Raw genomic sequence first — 16,818 nt, 5'->3', positions numbered from 1 at the left:
TCTTATCGCAGGTGATTAGCCCTTGTTTCCCTTTGGAAAGTCTATTACTGAAGTATAGAGGTTATTGAACATTATAGCTTGAGTGATTTCTGGTAATACATGTCTTTTAGATGTCATATTACCTTTGGTTATCTACATTTGTCGCAGTGAGAGCCTACATCTGAATTACCCGAATCGGTATAGTGTTGGTTAGCTGCCTCGTGGATATCCACTTTGAACATCATACTCCTGCTTAAGTGTGTTATTTGTGATATCTCACTTCTTTCTCAGAATCTAGTTATCTATCACCGAATTGAAAGTAACATAGTCTCATGTTTGCATTTAAAAATCTGCCTCTACCACTGTGCACAACACTATACAAGTTGCCCCAGCCAACTAAGCGCTAACGAGCTAGTGAATGGGACTAAATGCATGAACGAGCAGACCAATCAATGCACTCCTCCAACAGCCGATAAATAAGCGCTAGGTTAATACAAGTGAATGAAAGGACTATAAGATGCCTCTACAACAGCACCATAACCATCGGAGTTCAAACATCAATAATCATTCTCCTACACATACCAACCAACAAAATACAGCAAATCATACAAGTATACATCGGTTTGCACCATGGCAACCCCCCAAGACCGCCACCCCGAGCTCTTCCGCCCCGTGAACAGCGAATCACCACGAGGCAAGAAGCGCACCGTTCCACTCCAAGTCCTCTGCTTAGGATTCAACCGCACCGGTACAGCCTGTAAGTACTTTATTTGTACCATATACCTCAAAACCAACATCCCACCACCCTATAATTATCAAAAGCAAACCTATACTAAGAGAAGGAATAATAGCAATGTGCTCCGCCCTCGAAACCCTCTCCCTCCCCTGCTGGCACTCCATCCACCTAATGTCCGACAAATTCGGCACCATCCCCATGTGGCAAGAAGCCATCGACCGAAAGTTCTTCAACGCACCAGGTCCCCTCTACGGCCGAGCCGAATTCGATCAACTGCTCCACGACTACGCCGCCATATCCTCCGATACCCCGGCCATCGCCTTCTCGGAGGAGTTGCTCAACGCGTATCCGGAGGCCAAAGTAGTCCTGGTGGAGAGGGACATCGACTCGTGGTACCAGAGCTGGATGAACGGCGTGATTGCCAATACATATGATCCTATTGTGACCATCATATATACCATTGATCGGTGGTTCACGCACCCGCTGGGGAAGGTGCATAAGTCGACGTTTGAGGGGTGGTTGGGGATTAAGGGACCCGAAGATGCGAAGCGTGTCAGCCGGGAGAAGTATAAGGAGCATTATGCGTTGGTGAGACGGTTGACACCGCCTGAGAGGTTGTTGGAGTTCAGGTTGAGTGAGGGGTGGGAGCCGTTGTGCGAGTTCTTGGGCAAGCCGGTGCCTGAGGTGCCGTTTCCGCATTTGAATGAGAAGAAGTGGTTGGATGAGAAGGTGAAGATTGTGATGTGGAGGGGGATGGTAAGGCTGGGGTACAGGGTTGGGTTGTGGGTGTTGGGGCCGGTGGTGGTGGCGGCGTTGGTTTATAGGGTTATGGGGGCGTAGGAGTTTTAACTAGGCTGTGGTGTTGAACGCTGTCTTTGTATTGAGTAGTTCACTAATGGGAATATTGACACAATCAAGCTGAAGAGAAAGCAATAAGAATGAATTAAAATTACCCCAAAGCTCGGAGCGCGTACTCTCCACGTGCAGTTTGTGTGATCAACGTCTGAGCGGATGCTGCTTCTGTCGCCCAGATGAACCATGGCAATATATACTCTGTCCCAATCTACAATTAAAATCAATACTCAGCATACACCGAATACAGACCAAACAAGTACCCCATCTCCACTCAACACACAGCCCCAAAAATCACCGACCTAACTTCCAAAGATCTACCTAAAAAATCGCCATACAATTCGGCGGACTCGACACCCCCGTCTTACAATTCAACGGACTCGAACTAACAAAAAACGTCCACCTGCCCAACCTCTCACACACCTCCTTCAACCCCTCCAGATCAAACATCTCTCCAATCGGCACTCCCCACCCAGCAAGCAAGAAATGGTGTAAATCCCACTCCTTCTCTACCGGCGGATACACCTCAAAGCTGACCGCATCGCCCGCCACAGCCGCGAAATGCTGGTCCCAGAGGAACCGCACCACACGCTCGCTCTGCTCTAAACCTGCATGCTGGGGTGTTTGCTGTTGACTATACTCGACCTTCTCTTCATCGGACATGTTATCCCACGTTGTCGGTAGACCAACGCGCAGGAAGAGAATGTCGCCTGGCTGGAAGGTAATGTTGCATTCCTTCGCGATGGTGAGGACGTCGTCGAGGGAGACGGTGTGGCGGGTTAGGGCGTTTACTGTGATGCCCTTGGTTCGCTGGATGTAGGAGGCGTAGTCTATGAGGACGCCGCGGCCGGCGATGCCCTTCTTGGCCCAGTGGGCTATGCCGATCCGTGCGGACGAGGGGTCGAGGATCTCGGTGGAGGTGGTGCCGCCGTAGAAGACGCGGCGCTCAGGGTCTTCGGGTGTTGGGGCCGGGGCGTTGTGGTGTCGGAGGCCGTCCCATTGGGAGGATTGCTGGGGATTGAAGTGGTATTCGTCGTCGAAGGCGTGGCCTTCGTTGACCCATTTAACCTGGTGGGCGAAGGGTTTGCGGCCGAAACCTGTGTTTTGGTTAGTTGGTGAGAGACGATGGGGGTGGAAGGAGGGGCACCTGGTGGGTTTAGCTTCTCCAGGTCCCAGTTGAGGCATACACGCTCGCCGGTCTGGATCTGGGTGCGTGCTGCGTTGGCGACCACTTCTGGGGTGAGGAGACGGAGCATCCCCAGCCCCTCGTCGGCGGAGTTGGGGGCTGCGGGCCAGTAGCGCCGCTTGTCGGGGAGGTCGTCGTAGGTTTGGGGAAGGGATTCGGCCATGGTTGTTTGGCAGTGAGGGTATGATTGAGAGGGAGTCGTGTTGTTTGTGAAGAGTAGAGATTACAGGTAGAAGTGAAATGCGAAATGGTAAAGAGCGTGAGGGGTTGTTTAGTTGATGATGGATTGGCGGGTGGGGAAGCCATCGGAGAAAGTCCGGGAGATCCATGCGGTTGCTTGCTTCACTTAGGGTTCATCCACCCATCCTTTTGATATACTCCCATGTTCAGTATTCCTAATGTGGACACGAGATAGTATGTCTAAAATAATCTTGGCATCGTAGATCATACTCAGATTCGGTCAGACGGATTATGCAAGGGGTACATCATATGATCCGAGATTGCGTGAATAATCACCTCGGAGGATATTCAATGTGACAGGTATTGCAACATCCAGAATAGCACTGAAAAAAACCTTGTCTATTCAAAGATCTGAATGTTCATCGGAGTGTGCAATAGATCTACCTCGCCTTCTGCTTCCCTTTCACTTCCCCTCCCACCAACCACACTATCAAACCTTGCACACCCTGCAACACCATTCTAAATACATAGTCCAACCAACTAACCTCCCTCACTGCACACCCCTTTAGTCGACTATCAGCAACCTGAAACGGAATTTTGGCCCCAAGCTCCCCGGCCACCCCAAACGCACTCGTAAACGCATCCTCATGAAACCCATACATCGTCCACGCTCCCACGTAACTGATACCTCGTGTGCCCTGAATCCTCGGTAGCATGGTCTGCGCCCGTACCGCCGCCGGAGTAAACAGAGGATGCTCGTACTGAAACACTCCCTGGATGGTGCGCTCATCCGGCATGAAAAGCGGATTCATCGTCACCAACACCGACCCGTATCTCGCATGCGAGACCCCTTGTGCCCGGTTCATGTTATATGTAACACATACCTGGTCTGCCGCGCCGTTACTCAGATAGTTCCAAGTGGACCAGACCCGGCGGTTCTGTGGAAGGAGGGCCTCGTCGGAGTGGAGGACTGCAGTGTTGGTGGTTGTTTCGAATGCTGAGAGGATGGATTTCTCTAGCGGAGTTGCTTCTTTGGATACTAGGGAGAGTGCTTGGGGTGCAGGCGTAGCAAGGATGACATGGTCGTAGGAGGCCGTTGTGCCGTTGGCGGTAGTGATATTGACCTTGCTCGAGTCTGGATCATTCACGACGGAGACTATGGGCTGATTGAGAAAGACACGTTCTGAGGGAAAGTCGGCCATGATGGTATCAATATAGCTCTTTGCGCCATTCGTCACGCCAAGCCACTCGAGACCGTTCCCGAGCGTATTAAGGAGATTGTGATTGTATCTGATAGCATTAGCTCTGCATCAACGTGATATAGAGACAAAATCATACAAAAACCGGATGAGGGTCACGGCGGGGAATTGCAAGTTGCACTTGTCCGGACTCGTGCTCCACGTCGATGCCGTCAACGGGATTAGGTAGTTGTCGCGGAAGAATGCTGAGTATCCCTCCTTCTCGAGGTACTCGCCTATCGACATGGTATTGTCCACATCTGGGAGACGGAGAAGGTCAGGAGCGAAGTGGTTGAACCTCACCATGTCGAACACCATCCGCCACATCGAAAGGGAGAATAGGTTCCTGCTTTGAGCGAAAAGATTTCTCAAGGAGGAGCCTGCCCATTCAAATGACCCCGAATCGGAGAATCGCGAAACACTGAAGGACATCTCCGAGGGCGTGGTTGGGACATCAATAGTTTTGAGGAAGTTCAAGAAGTTGGCTGTTCCGTTAGACTAGGTCTGGAGTAGAAGAGAGGAAACTCACGATAGGTGGAATTGTTGAGCACAATAAATCCAGTGTCGACATTGACGCCATCTTCTCCCTTCTTGAACTCTACAGTATTGATGTGGCCTCCAAGACGAGGAGCCGCCTCGTAGAGGTAAACCTGGTGAGGGGAGTGCTGGTGAAGGGCCCAGAGGGCAGCCATGCCAGCAGCTCCGCTGCCAATGATGGCTATCTTCCTGCTAAATGATGTTAGCCAAAACTCAGCCATGGTATATAGAGCACAGCACCTGTCTTCCATGTCGTGTAATGAGCGATCTTAACGATATTCAGTGTACACTCTGTAGATCGTGAGCGTGATTCCTGCTGGCTACTGGCTATTTATGTCCTAACTTGATACTCTACAGAAAGATTGACCAAGATCTTGTTGCTTGGCAGCGGATGCTACTTCACTCAAGTAACAGCATGACGTGCTTTGTCACTCTACATGCAGATAAGCCGTACGTGTACATTCCCTTGCCATGCTCCTGCAAGCTAGACAGAATTCACTTCGACCATTCACTTCCCAGAATTCACCGCCCGAGTTACGTTTTCGTAGCACGTACCCCTGGTCTTTGTGTGACCGTTACGTTCAGCTGATGTTGTAGCAGGATGTGGCGGCTAGTCCGATCATTTCATGGTATTTCACCAGATTAGGGTTCTATGCCGAGCAGTCCGAGCGAGATGTTAAGCTCCCGGTTCGCGTCACACTTTGTTGATAAAGTTTGGGTTGATGTTGGCTGGTCATCCGGTCCACGGTAAAGCCAGTAATCTGGTCGAGATTATAAACCCACAAAGAAAGATAGACTGCGGGAATGGGCATGCGTCAATTTTGTGTCGACTGGACGAATTATCGTGGAGAAGGCGATGATAACGTTAAGGAGATAGGAGACTAAGTTACCCCAAAGCTAGCTGCAGGGTCACGAATATACGCCGAGATTCCTCCGCCCATAGCATCATCAAAGTATCCATGGTCGCACAGAGAAATCCGATTTGGGATGTAAATAACACTAGCTTTTCATTGTACCAGACTTTCAGTGAGTGAGCAGGTTGCATTTGACCATGTGTGGTTACAGGAGTATTTGTTGGGCAGTATCGTTGAATCAATACCAATAAACTACCGCTCTACTGCACCATATGACAAAGAATTGATCAGACAGTGGTATCATCTGGAGAATAAACCAGACTAAGGGTGGCCAGGAGACCCCACCCCACAGCCAGGAGGGCGACAAGAACTTCGACTTCAAAGAGCGGTACGTGCCCAAAGGCAAAGTAGCGACTAAGAAACAACTTCATCACTTGCATCCAGTAGTGCCTCTGTTCAGCAGGACTACAGCTGGTCAGCACGTAGTAGTCCAGGGCGGACAAAGAACGCAGACCAGCACTCGCTGCGGGCCGCCCCTTTCGGAACCAGGCGATGATTCGGAAAGCGAGACAACCGGGTCTAGAGAGTTTGGCAAGTTCTGTAAACGAGCCTGATTCGTCACAGAATAAGTCCCGAAGAACATTCATGCGCGACACGCGCAGGAAATCATGTCCCGCCAAGAGCTTGAAGACTTCTTCAGCGGTCAAGGCTCGACTCTCTACGATGGAGGTGTAGAAGTCCGGCCGTAGAACCCGAAATTCAACGGCTTTGTCCGGGCATTTGCTCGAGACTGCACGCGCCGAAGGTGATTGCATGATCTCGACCGCGTCGTTGGCAAACAGTCCTGCAGCGGAATACCGCACGGTAAATGATCCGTCAGTGTTCTCCACTCGATGCCGCAGGTATCCCCTAACAAAACACTCGAGCGATCGTTCGAGTCGATTTGCGCGCCGACTGATTGTTTTCTCCAATGGCACCGGCAGAGACCAGACCCGTAATTTCCGTTGCACATGCAGCATCGCAGCCTGGAAATAGATGCGTGGCTCCGTCAAAGCCCCCACCCACCCCCACGATAAGATCAGCTGGGATCGCTGGTAGGCGGAGAGAGCAGCTGGGCGGATCGCCGGCCCCGTAGCGCGAATGGAAGCAATGAGTCGGACCCGATTGGAAGCAGCTAGCACGATCCGACTGTCGATCGGCCTTTCGCACCGCAAGGGATCAGCGGTGGTTAGGGTATATGCCATGCCCTCTCGGGGATTGAACGGTGAGACATGAAAGTCTTTCGACCAGGTGCTGGAGAAGCGGTTCAATGTATGGCAAGGCTGATCTGCAGGATCGGCAACACTAGTGCCCCCGGAAGTTGACCCAGTCGATAGGAGCAAGTACATATGCCGCTCACCAAAGTTGTTGTTCACCTCTAAGATAACGGCGGCCAAGGTTTTGTTGATAGAATATAGATACCAGAAAGAGACGGGATTAAAGACATGGCCTAGCACTTTGGGAGCAGTAAGCAGAAAGACGTAGGGATAATCTTCATCCCGGAGGCGCTGGGTTGACGATTAGTGAGACACACGCGCAGATGACGGACGGCTTTACCTGACTATGCAGATACTGACGAAGCTTCCCGTGCAGTCCAGCATGGTTGCCTCTTTCCAAGTAATCACCAGGATCCACGGTAAACCATCCAGAGCCAACCACAGGCAAGTTGTATTTCTCGATACTGTTGCCCCGCCACCGAACAGGCAGCACAACCCAAAGATAGGGATAGGAGAATGAATGAACAACTGGATGTACCCTGGTGTGTCGAACCCGACAGGGGTAGAATATCGGCTCAGGTATCCTGTGCAAATCTGAATCTAAAGAACGTGTAGTCATGTTGGAAGAGACAGGCAATAGCAGAGTTGGTATTCGTGCAGTGGACTCAAAAAAGGGGTGCCAGTCTAGGTGACATTTGACGAATAAATACGCACTGCGCCTGCGCAATGGCTATGCTGGCTCCTCGCCATGGTCAAAGGCAAGGCGTTGCTGCCGTGACAGGCGGCACAAATTCACCTGCATGGGTACCTTACTACCTGTGGTATCTTCTTGATTCGAAGAAGCTAATTTAAATGATACCGTCCTTATCTGTGTGCTGATTACTGTGTCTTGGCTACTTGCATGCGACCAGCGAAGGTGTGTCAGACTTCGGAAAACAACTATCATCTGTGTGCACGGTCTGCTAGAGACCTAAAGGTTACTTGCCGAATAGACTTTGGCAAGAACTCAGCTCATCATGTGGAGTTGATCACCGTTGCACAAAGTGGGTGACATGACTGCGTGTTGCTGTCTGGTGAAAGACATGACGTAGGGAGCACCTGGGCACCAGGAAGTGACTGAGAACCATTCAATGACTGAAGTCTGTCTACTTTGAGGTGAATGGAGTGTTGGTATGTGATGAGTGAGGGGATTCCAGTCGTTGTTCTCATCGGCAGGTGCGAGTCTCTCCTTCTGCCGGATCACGGGACAACATGTCCAATGGGTTGAGGGCCTGAGGCCATTTCAGCCCTCTCAAAATGGGATATATCGCGGTCCGATAACAATTATCAATAAGAGAAGATTTAACTACTATCATGGCCCTTGCTGGTAGAGTGTACTTCTCCGAAGACATTGACCCCGACCTCGCATTGCAGAATTGGTTGGGTCAGTGAACATTGGGAACGGCACAGGCGGCTATATGCGATTGGATGCCATGAAGTGAAGGTATGTCCATAGCTTTTATTAATCACCTGGCTCAGGATATAGGATTTCGAGGATGGGACAAGGTTTCCCTCTGCCATTCCTGACGATATTAGACAGTATTACCCTCGACGGGAACAAACCGCACCATCAACTTCCTCCCCTTTGGCAATGCAATGAACTCCAAGTGCTGCTCAATATCTTCATCATCCACAACCTCGGGCAAGTAGTTAGCATATACCATCGCTATAACCAGCTTGATCTCCAGAAATGCAAAATTGTTCCCCAGACACATCCTTCCGCCGGTTCCGAACGGATAGAACAGGCGCCGCATATCATGGATCTTGTCATCTTTTGCATCCATCCAACGCATGGGAATCCACTCCTCCGGAGACGGAAAGACCTCTTCAATCCGGTGCAGTGAGTATGCAGAGGAACTGACCTGTACTCCGCCGGGAATATAATACCCATGGATCCATGCTCCCTCTGGTGGAGTCACCCGGGATAACGGTGCCGGAGCCGGTGCGTGTCGTCGGAGAGTTTCCCGGACGATGGCATCCAGCAACGGAAGTGCATCGATGTCTGCCAACGGAGGCAGTTTCTTTTCCATCTCCTCAGTATGCCTTAACGACCCAGACAATGTAGCCAGCTCCTCTCTCAGTCTTGTCTGCAAATCCGGCCTCTTCGACAGCTCCCACATGATATACGTGATGGTAATACCAGTCGTCTCATGCCCCGCCACCAAATGATCCAATATCTCCGATGCAACGGCTAACTTCAAATTTATATCCTCGCCAGATACCTTTTTCTTTTCCTCCAATCCCTCCCAAAGCCGATCATAAACCACAGGCTGCGTCACCAGGCCTCCATCCTCCTTCAAAAGACCAACCCCCTCACACAACCCTAAACACCACCTCTCCACAAAGCCCATAAACCTATCCTCCCTGCTTAAGCTTTTAAAAGCCTCATACTGCCCCAACCACACTCCCCAAGAAGCCAGATCCTCCAAGAACCTCGTCCCACCCTGCGCTCCAAACACAAACCCAGAGGTAAAATCCATTCCCACAGCCTGAAAAACAGGCAACACATTGAACACCGCACCCTTCGCAACGACTCCTTTCAAGAACTCCCCCAACCTCCTAACTACCATCTCCCGCCCCAGAATCTTAATATCCCCCGACCTGAGCAGATAGCTCTTGGCATAAATCCCACTGAGCAACCTCTTCTGTTCCCCGTGAGCTTTATTCTCCAGCATACCAACCATGTTCGGCGTATGGAAGTTTATAAATGTGTCAGCATAAAACGCATGTTTTTCGAACGCGCCCTGCGTATAGATTGCCCGCAGGCCTTCAAGCGAATTGATGCTGAGTTCGGTAGGGGAGAGGCGGATTATGGGCCCGCGGGCGCGATGGGCGGTGTAGATGGCTTTCACTTCGGTGGTGCGGTTGCGGTGGTGGGTTATCCATTTGGTGGTATATGGAGAGAGGGGGTGAGCGTTGGGGATGCGAGAAAGGGGGTCGGAGAAGTATTCGTGGATGAGGTAGATGATGGGGAGGATGGCGATGAGGAGAACAGGGAGCATCGTTATTGTAGTTGCGAGTAGGTAGGAAGTTATTGAAAAGAGGGATGAATACGAGGGAGACGGTGTTTAAGTATGACGGTGGATGCATGGCTGCATGCTAAAGCGGACTAATGATTTAGGGTTCTCGGAAGGCATTGGTGCATCCTTAGTGCAGGCAACCGGTCGTTGAGTAGTTATGAGGTGCGAGACTCGATGCTGTATTATTCCAGCAGGAAACGCTACTACTACTTATGGAACACTCGGTCATTACCTATAAATACTGTGTGTATATCAGACTATAACACGAAGATATAAATCTAACCTGCCAAGGTCATCATCAACCAGCCCTTGAAAGTATTCCTACCCACCCCATCTCCAATTTCAACTCAACCAGCTACATATTTTCGAACTTTATACACACTCCCCACATCACTCATCAACATCAACATCAGTCCCCATCGCCACCTCCCTAGTAGCTTCCAAATCCGCCTGCAACGCCGCGATCTTCTCCTCCAACACTCTCACACAATCCCTCCCCAAGGGCATCCTCAAAAACCCATATCCAGCATATCCATTATCAACAGCTACAACCAGAGCCCTAGCCGCTTTCTCAGGATCGCCCTTAATCCACTTCGTCGCCGAGTCCATATCCTTCGATAACGCCATCATCTCTTCAACCGGCGTGCCCTTGTATACATCACTGTATCCATTCTCCAGTCCAGGTCCACTAGGAAAGACCTGTCGGCCCGGAGATGGGGTGCGGAATGCACCGGGCTCGACGATTAGAACTTTGATGTCGAAGGGTTTAACTTCTTGGGAGAGCGATTCGTAGATCGCTTCGATGGCGAATTTGCTGGCGGCGTAGGTGGAGCGGGCGGGGCGGGCGATGAATCTTCATTTTTGAATCAGGGTAGTTAGGCATGGTTTCATGAATAACTTGAGTTGACATACCCAGCTCCACTACTAATAAGAATAATATGACCCGACCCCTTCTCACGCATAACAGGTAAACAAGCCCTCGCGGCCCGGAGGGGGCCATAAAAGTTGACTTCCATTTGGGCGCGGACTTCTTCTTCACTAGGAAATGAATCAGCTAATTCCATGGCCACATCTTTGTAAACGCTGCATATGTCAGGAAAGGGTGTCAAGACAAGAGCGTACCTGGTGTCCTCCACCGCCCCAATAAACGCATACCCCGCACTATTCACCAACACATCCACATTATACTCCTCAGCTACCCTCGAAAACCGCTCATATGCATCATGCTGAGCAGGATCGAGACATACCCAGATCCCTCCATTGGAAGCGAACTCCGGATAAGAAGTCTCAGCTTTGTCGATGTCGCGCGTCGTGCCAATGACCCTGTGATTGGCAGTGAGGGCCGCGGCGGCAATGGCCTTTCCTAGGCCTGAGGAGGCTCCGGTGATGAGCCATGTCTGGTATGGTTCCGTGCGCATTGTGTATAGAAGTTAAGATTGACAGTGATGTATGATACAAAGCTACAATGCGAGGAGAAGGTACATGCCTTAAATGTTGGTAGCTGAACGGAGACACCGGAGTTAAGCGCTTAAGTCCCCGTATTCGGGATATTCGTCTACGAAATTGAAAGGATCCATGAAGGTTATCTGCGAGCACGAATGAGAATGGTTGGGTGTATATTTATGGTGCTTATGTAGATCTGTCATCATCTAGTAACATCGATATCTCCGGTCCAAGTAATCTGCACTCAACACACTATCTCCATTATTACAACTCTGCACCACCAACCCTATAAATCTCATTATACCCCCCTAACGCCACCTTCCTAAGTGTCTTTCCATCCCTTCCCGCAAACCTCCCCGGATCCAACCCCCTCTTGATCTCCCCATCCACCTCCTTCCCTTCCAACACATCACACAAAAACCTCGCAGTGCCTGCCGCATGCGTAACCCACACCGCAGCAGCCAGATACACGCCCTCTAACCCAGGAACCTCACCCACAAGGGGCAAATTGTCCGGCGTCATGGAGAAAATCCCATTGAATGTTTCTCTGGGGGTAAGACCAGTTTCGGGTGGGATGAATCCCAGCGCGTCTTTCAAAGTGTTGTCAAACTCAGAGATCCACTCGCCGATGGCTGTATCCTTTGGTTCCTGCGCGACAGGGGCATGGTTGTATGAGCCGAGGCCGTAGAAGGGGCCATGGTCGCGCGCGTAGACGTGGTGGTCGGGCCAGCGGATCCATGGGGATGGTACCTTCTTCTGGTCGTGGTAAGGTCCGTACATGTATGGATGAGCGACGGGGACGATGGGGATAGGGGTATCAATGTTCGGTAGAAGCTCAGGGGCCCAGATACCCGTAGCGAGGATGACAGTCTTAGCGGGGATGAATCCAGCTGTACCTGTGTTCACGCCATCTACGCGACCATTGCCATCTTTATGAATACCAGTAATATCTGCTTCGATGCACTCGACGCCTCTAGCGCGCGCTTCATCTTGATAAAACCTCGTGATACAGGTAGCACTTGCTGCACCATCACTGGCGAAGTACAACGCACTTGTGACATCCTCCTTCTTGATTAGGGCTGGGGCCATGCGGGCTGCTTCCTCCGGGGAGATAAGTTCGGCAGGGAGGCCTGCTGCTCTGGCCGAATCATATCGGCGCTGGAGACGCTCTGCGCCTGTCTGGCTCGTAGCCAGCTCGATCCCGCCGATGGTGTCGAAGCCGCCTGGGATCGTGGTGTACTCCTGCACGGTGTCTCTGGCGAGGCGGGTGAGGATGGCGCTGTCGTTGTATTGGCCGACGAAGCCGGGAGCGTGGCCGGTTGAGCCGTTGAGGGGGGTTAGGGAGCGGTCAACGAGGATGATTTTCTTGGTTTTGTTGTTGTTGGAGAGGTAGTATGCTAGGGCCGAGCCGACAATGCCGGCGCCGATGACGGCGATGTCGGCGGGTTCTTGGGTGGATTGCATGGTGATAATAGTAGCTGCGATGTTTCGTGGGTAGCTTGCAGGTAAGTAGTTGGGACATCGTTGGTATATAAGAGTCGAGGCATGGCGGAAGCCAAGATCCTGGCCGCGTGTGCTTTGCGGGTTCTTGTTGAGTCACCTCGTATACTAGTACTATTTAGCAAGTCTTGGAAGCTATATATAGTGTCGGTTGAGACAAACATCTCCACATCCGACGGAAGATTGACGGGTGGACGGAATGATGTCATAACTTAGTTCAATAGTATAGTTTCGGTCAAATATTGTTAGTGGAGCAAAGTAGGTGACATGTAAAGCATGTAATATCAGACATCAATATTATTAATATAGCATAACTCATGCATTAAGTATACATTGTATCCATCACCATAAATCATACACCATGATCACTACGCCTCGATCTTTCCAGGTTCGCCCGCGTTGCGTCCCAGATATGCCGACTCCTCGATGTTGTTCAACTCGTCTTCCTCCTTATCAAGCTTCAAGTTGCAGAGGAAGAAGAGATTTCCACCGACGAAAGCCAGCACGGCGACGAACCCATAGTTCCAGATCAAGAGGGGATCGGTTGACAGGGCGGTAAGACCCTGCTGGATAGCAGATGAGATGGCGTTCATGAAGAGGTAAAGAGATTGAACTAGTACTTGTTAGTAACAATTTGATTGACACATGCAGGGAAGAGGGCTTACCCAAACTCTTCATGTTCTTCGGCGCCTTGGTATACGCATACTCGTAACCAGTAATGGAGGCGAAAATTTCCGAAAAGGCAATCAGCACGTAAGGCACTGCCTGCACCCACACGTTGATGGGAGCGGCCTCGTCGCAGGTGCTGGGGTGGTTGCCACATGGGCTCAGCTTGTAAATGTAGTATTGCGTGACGGCAGCGGCAATCATGGATGCGGAAGCCAGCAGGTATCCAGCATAGATACGCTTGATCGGGGTGAAGTGGAAGCCCATCTTGCGAAGACCCGGGTAGACGAACTGATCCATGATCGGGATGAAGATGATGAGGGCAAGGGGGTCCAGGTTGTTGATGATATCGTTAGGCACGCCGTGCAACTGCATGGTGGCCGCCTGAGAGGTCAGGTTGTTGGTCATTTGTCCGTAGGCCAGCCCTGCGGGGATCAGTCAAAATGAACATATGGCTTAGGTCGAGATGGGGAGACTAACAGTAAAGAGGGTACCAGGCAAAGACAGCACAGGCCTTGACGGCACGACGCACTTCTTCGACCCAATTGTCATCAAAAGTCATCCAACTGGGCTTGTTGGCAAGACGGCTAGGCTTGACACTATCCCAAAACTCGGTAGATTTGCAGCGGTGGTAGCTGATCTCGTTAGCAAAGTTACCAACAATGCTTGTGATAGACTTACAATGTGACAGGGTTCCAGGACCATTGGCCACGAAGAGCCAGGCTCCACAGCTGGAAAGCCTTGGTCACAACCGATCCAGTCGGGGGCGTAACCGTGTACCGCTTGCGACAGAAGAACAGAACAATTGGACAGATACCGAACATGATGGTCGGCAAAAGGAACGCCAGCCAATATCCCACGTACTTCTCTGCGTACACCATGGCCACGGATCCGATAAGGGAGCCGACGTTGATCATGAAATAGAAGTAGAGGAAGATGCGAGTGATGGTCTGCGCGGGATCAACGATGACGCGCTCACCGGTCTTAGGAATGGTCTTGATGAAGAGTTTGGTCTCCTTGTATTGTTCGGCAATCAGGGGCGAGATGTTGGATCTGTGGCGGTTAGGCTTGACTCCTCGAGGAGGATTAACAGCACGTACTTGAATCCACCCACACCAATACCGAAAATCACCAGACCAACAGCGAAGCAAGCCAATGCACCGTTCGCATGTACAATAACCGGGGGAATAGAGGAGATGATGATGATGATGTGACCAAGCATAGCAAAGCCAATGGAGACTTGGATGGTTCGCATACGACCCCAGTATTCATCGGCAATCCAGGCACCCAAGATGGGCATGACGTAGCACCAGAAGGTGTTGACTGAGACTCAGTTAATATATTTTTCATATTCGCGATGTTAGAAGAGGCTTACAGGTAGTCAGTGCAGTGGAGGTCCGTTCACCCTGGCCCAGAGCACCCGACTGTCCACTGTACCCGGCACCCGTGGTGGAGCCGGCGGGGAGAGGCTGCTGGATAAAATTGACATCTATTCAGGGTTAGACACAGCTTTTAACAACCTCCTGTTACACATACAAACTGCAGTGGTTCCATAGTATGAGAAGCGCTCGCACAGTTCGACAAACGCGACCGTGTAAGCTGTCCAGCTGACCGTGTCAGAGACTCGACGCAGTGTTCGCTCCTCTTCCTCGGTGGGGTACTCGCGCCCATCATCGTGGACATCGTGGATAGATGGCACGGCCGACACCACCGCGGTTTCTTTCTCGTTAATGGGGAGATGAGACTCCTTCTTCTCTTCAACTGTCTGGATCTCCTTTTGGGGAGCATGGGCCTGTGCGACATAGACCAGATCGTCTGCGCCAACGGGATCACTCATCTTGGCGAACACGGGCCCTGACAGGGTCTGACTGGAGGGATGGAAAATGGATGGGAAAGACGATCGCACAAGAAAAGAAAAGGGATCAGCCTGGGGAACAAGGAACTAATAAAGCCTGGGAGGCGAGAGGCAGCCGAGAGACAAGCGACCTAGTGAACCGGTTGGGTGTTGCATTTGGGTAAGCTGCGACAGGCTCGCTTCGGGGCCACTATCAGTGCGCGGAGACTACTCCAGATGTCTCGAAGCTGGCTAGTGCCAAGGCCTAATTTCCACCGGTGCAGCGTCGGAGATCGGAACCCAATGTGGATGGTAGCCACTATCTACTTTGCATAACAGCCAGTATCACGCGATGGGTTGGTGCACTTCTTCGCCGCTGTCTATGCGGCCAAACAGTGGGGAGGCTTATCCAGGGAGGTTCTAGCGTCCATCTAGAACGCACACAGCTGGCACCCGGACCTGCTCTGTTCCATGTTTCTGTGGCAAACATAGCCGTTGCAGCCCGAGTGGCATGTGGTCCGGAGTGGATAAGAAACTGGGGGAAGCAGTGTGGGCAAATGAGGTTACGTCCATACGAGAGAGTCATCTGAAGTACGCGCGATCATTTGTCCAAGTCCCTGCATGGTGGCGGACGAGCAGGATTAGCTTCCACTAGACATCGCGGATTCCTCGCAGTGGGAAGCGACGCTGCTATCGGACTATCTGAGGGCGGATTGAATAGGAACGGGACCACTAGTCATGTCTGATGGCACCGGCTAAACTAGTCTATCTAGCTTTCTCGCCAACGCGGCAAGTGTGGTGGCTAATGCAACCGGATGGATGTCCAACCGTGGGATCTTCCACAATCCCCGCACTCCCACGCGTCTGTCCTGGAGAGGCACAGGGGTGGCAGGTGGACACGGCGAGTAGGGGGCGTCTACTCTATCTCAGCTCCCAACCACGCAGGATGCTTGTAAAAAGCAAGTATGCGGGCTGGAAAGGAGTGAGGCTCGGTGTCACCGAGAGAGCTGGGGTTAAGGCTGGCTCGGGGGGACCGTAACAGAAGGATGGAGAAAAAAAGCAAGTTCAGGGACCGAGTTGGCCAATGGATGAGGTCCAGTGAGGGCCAAGCATTGCGTGCTCTGACTGGTCCAGATGATGTCTCAGAAGATAAACTAACCTAAACCATGGAAAGTACGACTGGTATATTATTGATGAAGGAAACGGAAATAAAATGAGATATCGGGAGTCAAAGATATGAAACTGATAGAGGCAAGTCGGAGATGACACCACCGCCAGCACTGATAACGGCATCAGCCGCAACCAATCAGGTCTGATAATCATAAAATGCCAAGGCTTTGCGGATCTTGGCAGTGGAGCTTCGACGAAGCCAAGTGGGTGGAGGCCGAAAAGAATTATCCGGATACACTCACACTGCTATCAGCCCGATTCCGTCCCTGGGAGGATATCTTTGCCTGCTGCTACTGCTGCTGCACTCATCCTCATGCAGTAGTGTCTA

The 16,818-nt window shown here is 51.3% G+C and overlaps 8 protein-coding genes across 8 annotated transcripts; 1 reads left to right on the top strand and 7 right to left on the bottom strand.

The window, feature by feature from the left end:
* Window positions 1-609: 609 nt before the first annotated feature.
* Window positions 610-1,555, top strand: AKAW2_30592A (sulfotransferase family protein; the record flags this gene model as incomplete). The annotated part of the gene is made up of 2 exons (XM_041687123.1): window positions 610-736; window positions 831-1,555. 2 exons carry the CDS (start codon window positions 610-612, stop codon window positions 1,553-1,555), a joined length of 852 nt encoding a protein of 283 aa, XP_041541039.1.
* Window positions 1,556-1,888: 333 nt separating this feature from the next.
* AKAW2_30591S (uncharacterized protein) lies at window positions 1,889-2,916 on the bottom strand (the record flags this gene model as incomplete). Its single annotated transcript, XM_041687122.1, has 2 exons — window positions 1,889-2,664; window positions 2,715-2,916. 2 exons carry the CDS (start codon window positions 2,914-2,916, stop codon window positions 1,889-1,891), a joined length of 978 nt encoding a protein of 325 aa, XP_041541038.1.
* A 457-nt stretch (window positions 2,917-3,373) lies between these two features.
* AKAW2_30590S (NAD(P)/FAD-dependent oxidoreductase) lies at window positions 3,374-4,959 on the bottom strand (the record flags this gene model as incomplete). Its single annotated transcript, XM_041687121.1, has 4 exons — window positions 3,374-4,223; window positions 4,272-4,656; window positions 4,701-4,897; window positions 4,949-4,959. The coding sequence occupies 4 exons, from the start codon at window positions 4,957-4,959 to the stop codon at window positions 3,374-3,376; spliced, it is 1,443 nt and encodes a 480-aa protein (XP_041541037.1).
* An 890-nt stretch (window positions 4,960-5,849) lies between these two features.
* On the bottom strand, window positions 5,850-7,437 carry AKAW2_30589S (DUF1365 domain-containing protein; the record flags this gene model as incomplete). The annotated part of the gene is made up of 2 exons (XM_041687120.1): window positions 5,850-7,109; window positions 7,159-7,437. 2 exons carry the CDS (start codon window positions 7,435-7,437, stop codon window positions 5,850-5,852), a joined length of 1,539 nt encoding a protein of 512 aa, XP_041541036.1.
* Window positions 7,438-8,332: 895 nt separating this feature from the next.
* AKAW2_30588S (cytochrome P450) lies at window positions 8,333-9,859 on the bottom strand (the record flags this gene model as incomplete). Its single annotated transcript, XM_041687119.1, has 2 exons — window positions 8,333-8,371; window positions 8,426-9,859. 2 exons carry the CDS (start codon window positions 9,857-9,859, stop codon window positions 8,333-8,335), a joined length of 1,473 nt encoding a protein of 490 aa, XP_041541035.1.
* Window positions 9,860-10,267: 408 nt separating this feature from the next.
* Window positions 10,268-11,295, bottom strand: AKAW2_30587S (uncharacterized protein; the record flags this gene model as incomplete). Its single annotated transcript, XM_041687118.1, has 3 exons — window positions 10,268-10,730; window positions 10,790-10,915; window positions 11,000-11,295. 3 exons carry the CDS (start codon window positions 11,293-11,295, stop codon window positions 10,268-10,270), a joined length of 885 nt encoding a protein of 294 aa, XP_041541034.1.
* A 289-nt stretch (window positions 11,296-11,584) lies between these two features.
* AKAW2_30586S (NAD(P)/FAD-dependent oxidoreductase) lies at window positions 11,585-12,784 on the bottom strand (the record flags this gene model as incomplete). Its single annotated transcript, XM_041687117.1, has 1 exon — window positions 11,585-12,784. One exon carries the CDS (start codon window positions 12,782-12,784, stop codon window positions 11,585-11,587), a length of 1,200 nt encoding a protein of 399 aa, XP_041541033.1.
* Window positions 12,785-13,188: 404 nt separating this feature from the next.
* AKAW2_30585S (putative MFS peptide transporter) lies at window positions 13,189-15,323 on the bottom strand (the record flags this gene model as incomplete). The annotated part of the gene is made up of 7 exons (XM_041687116.1): window positions 13,189-13,433; window positions 13,486-13,911; window positions 13,967-14,121; window positions 14,168-14,539; window positions 14,587-14,809; window positions 14,862-14,975; window positions 15,023-15,323. The coding sequence occupies 7 exons, from the start codon at window positions 15,321-15,323 to the stop codon at window positions 13,189-13,191; spliced, it is 1,836 nt and encodes a 611-aa protein (XP_041541032.1).
* Window positions 15,324-16,818: the final 1,495 nt, after the last annotated feature.

The sequence above is a fragment of the Aspergillus luchuensis genome, chromosome 3 (assembly GCF_016861625.1).
Source record: "Aspergillus luchuensis IFO 4308 DNA, chromosome 3, nearly complete sequence".
NCBI lineage: Eukaryota > Fungi > Ascomycota > Eurotiomycetes > Eurotiales > Aspergillaceae > Aspergillus > Aspergillus luchuensis.
Note: the sequence above shows the minus strand (reverse complement) of the source record. Positions and strands in the feature narration are given on the sequence as shown.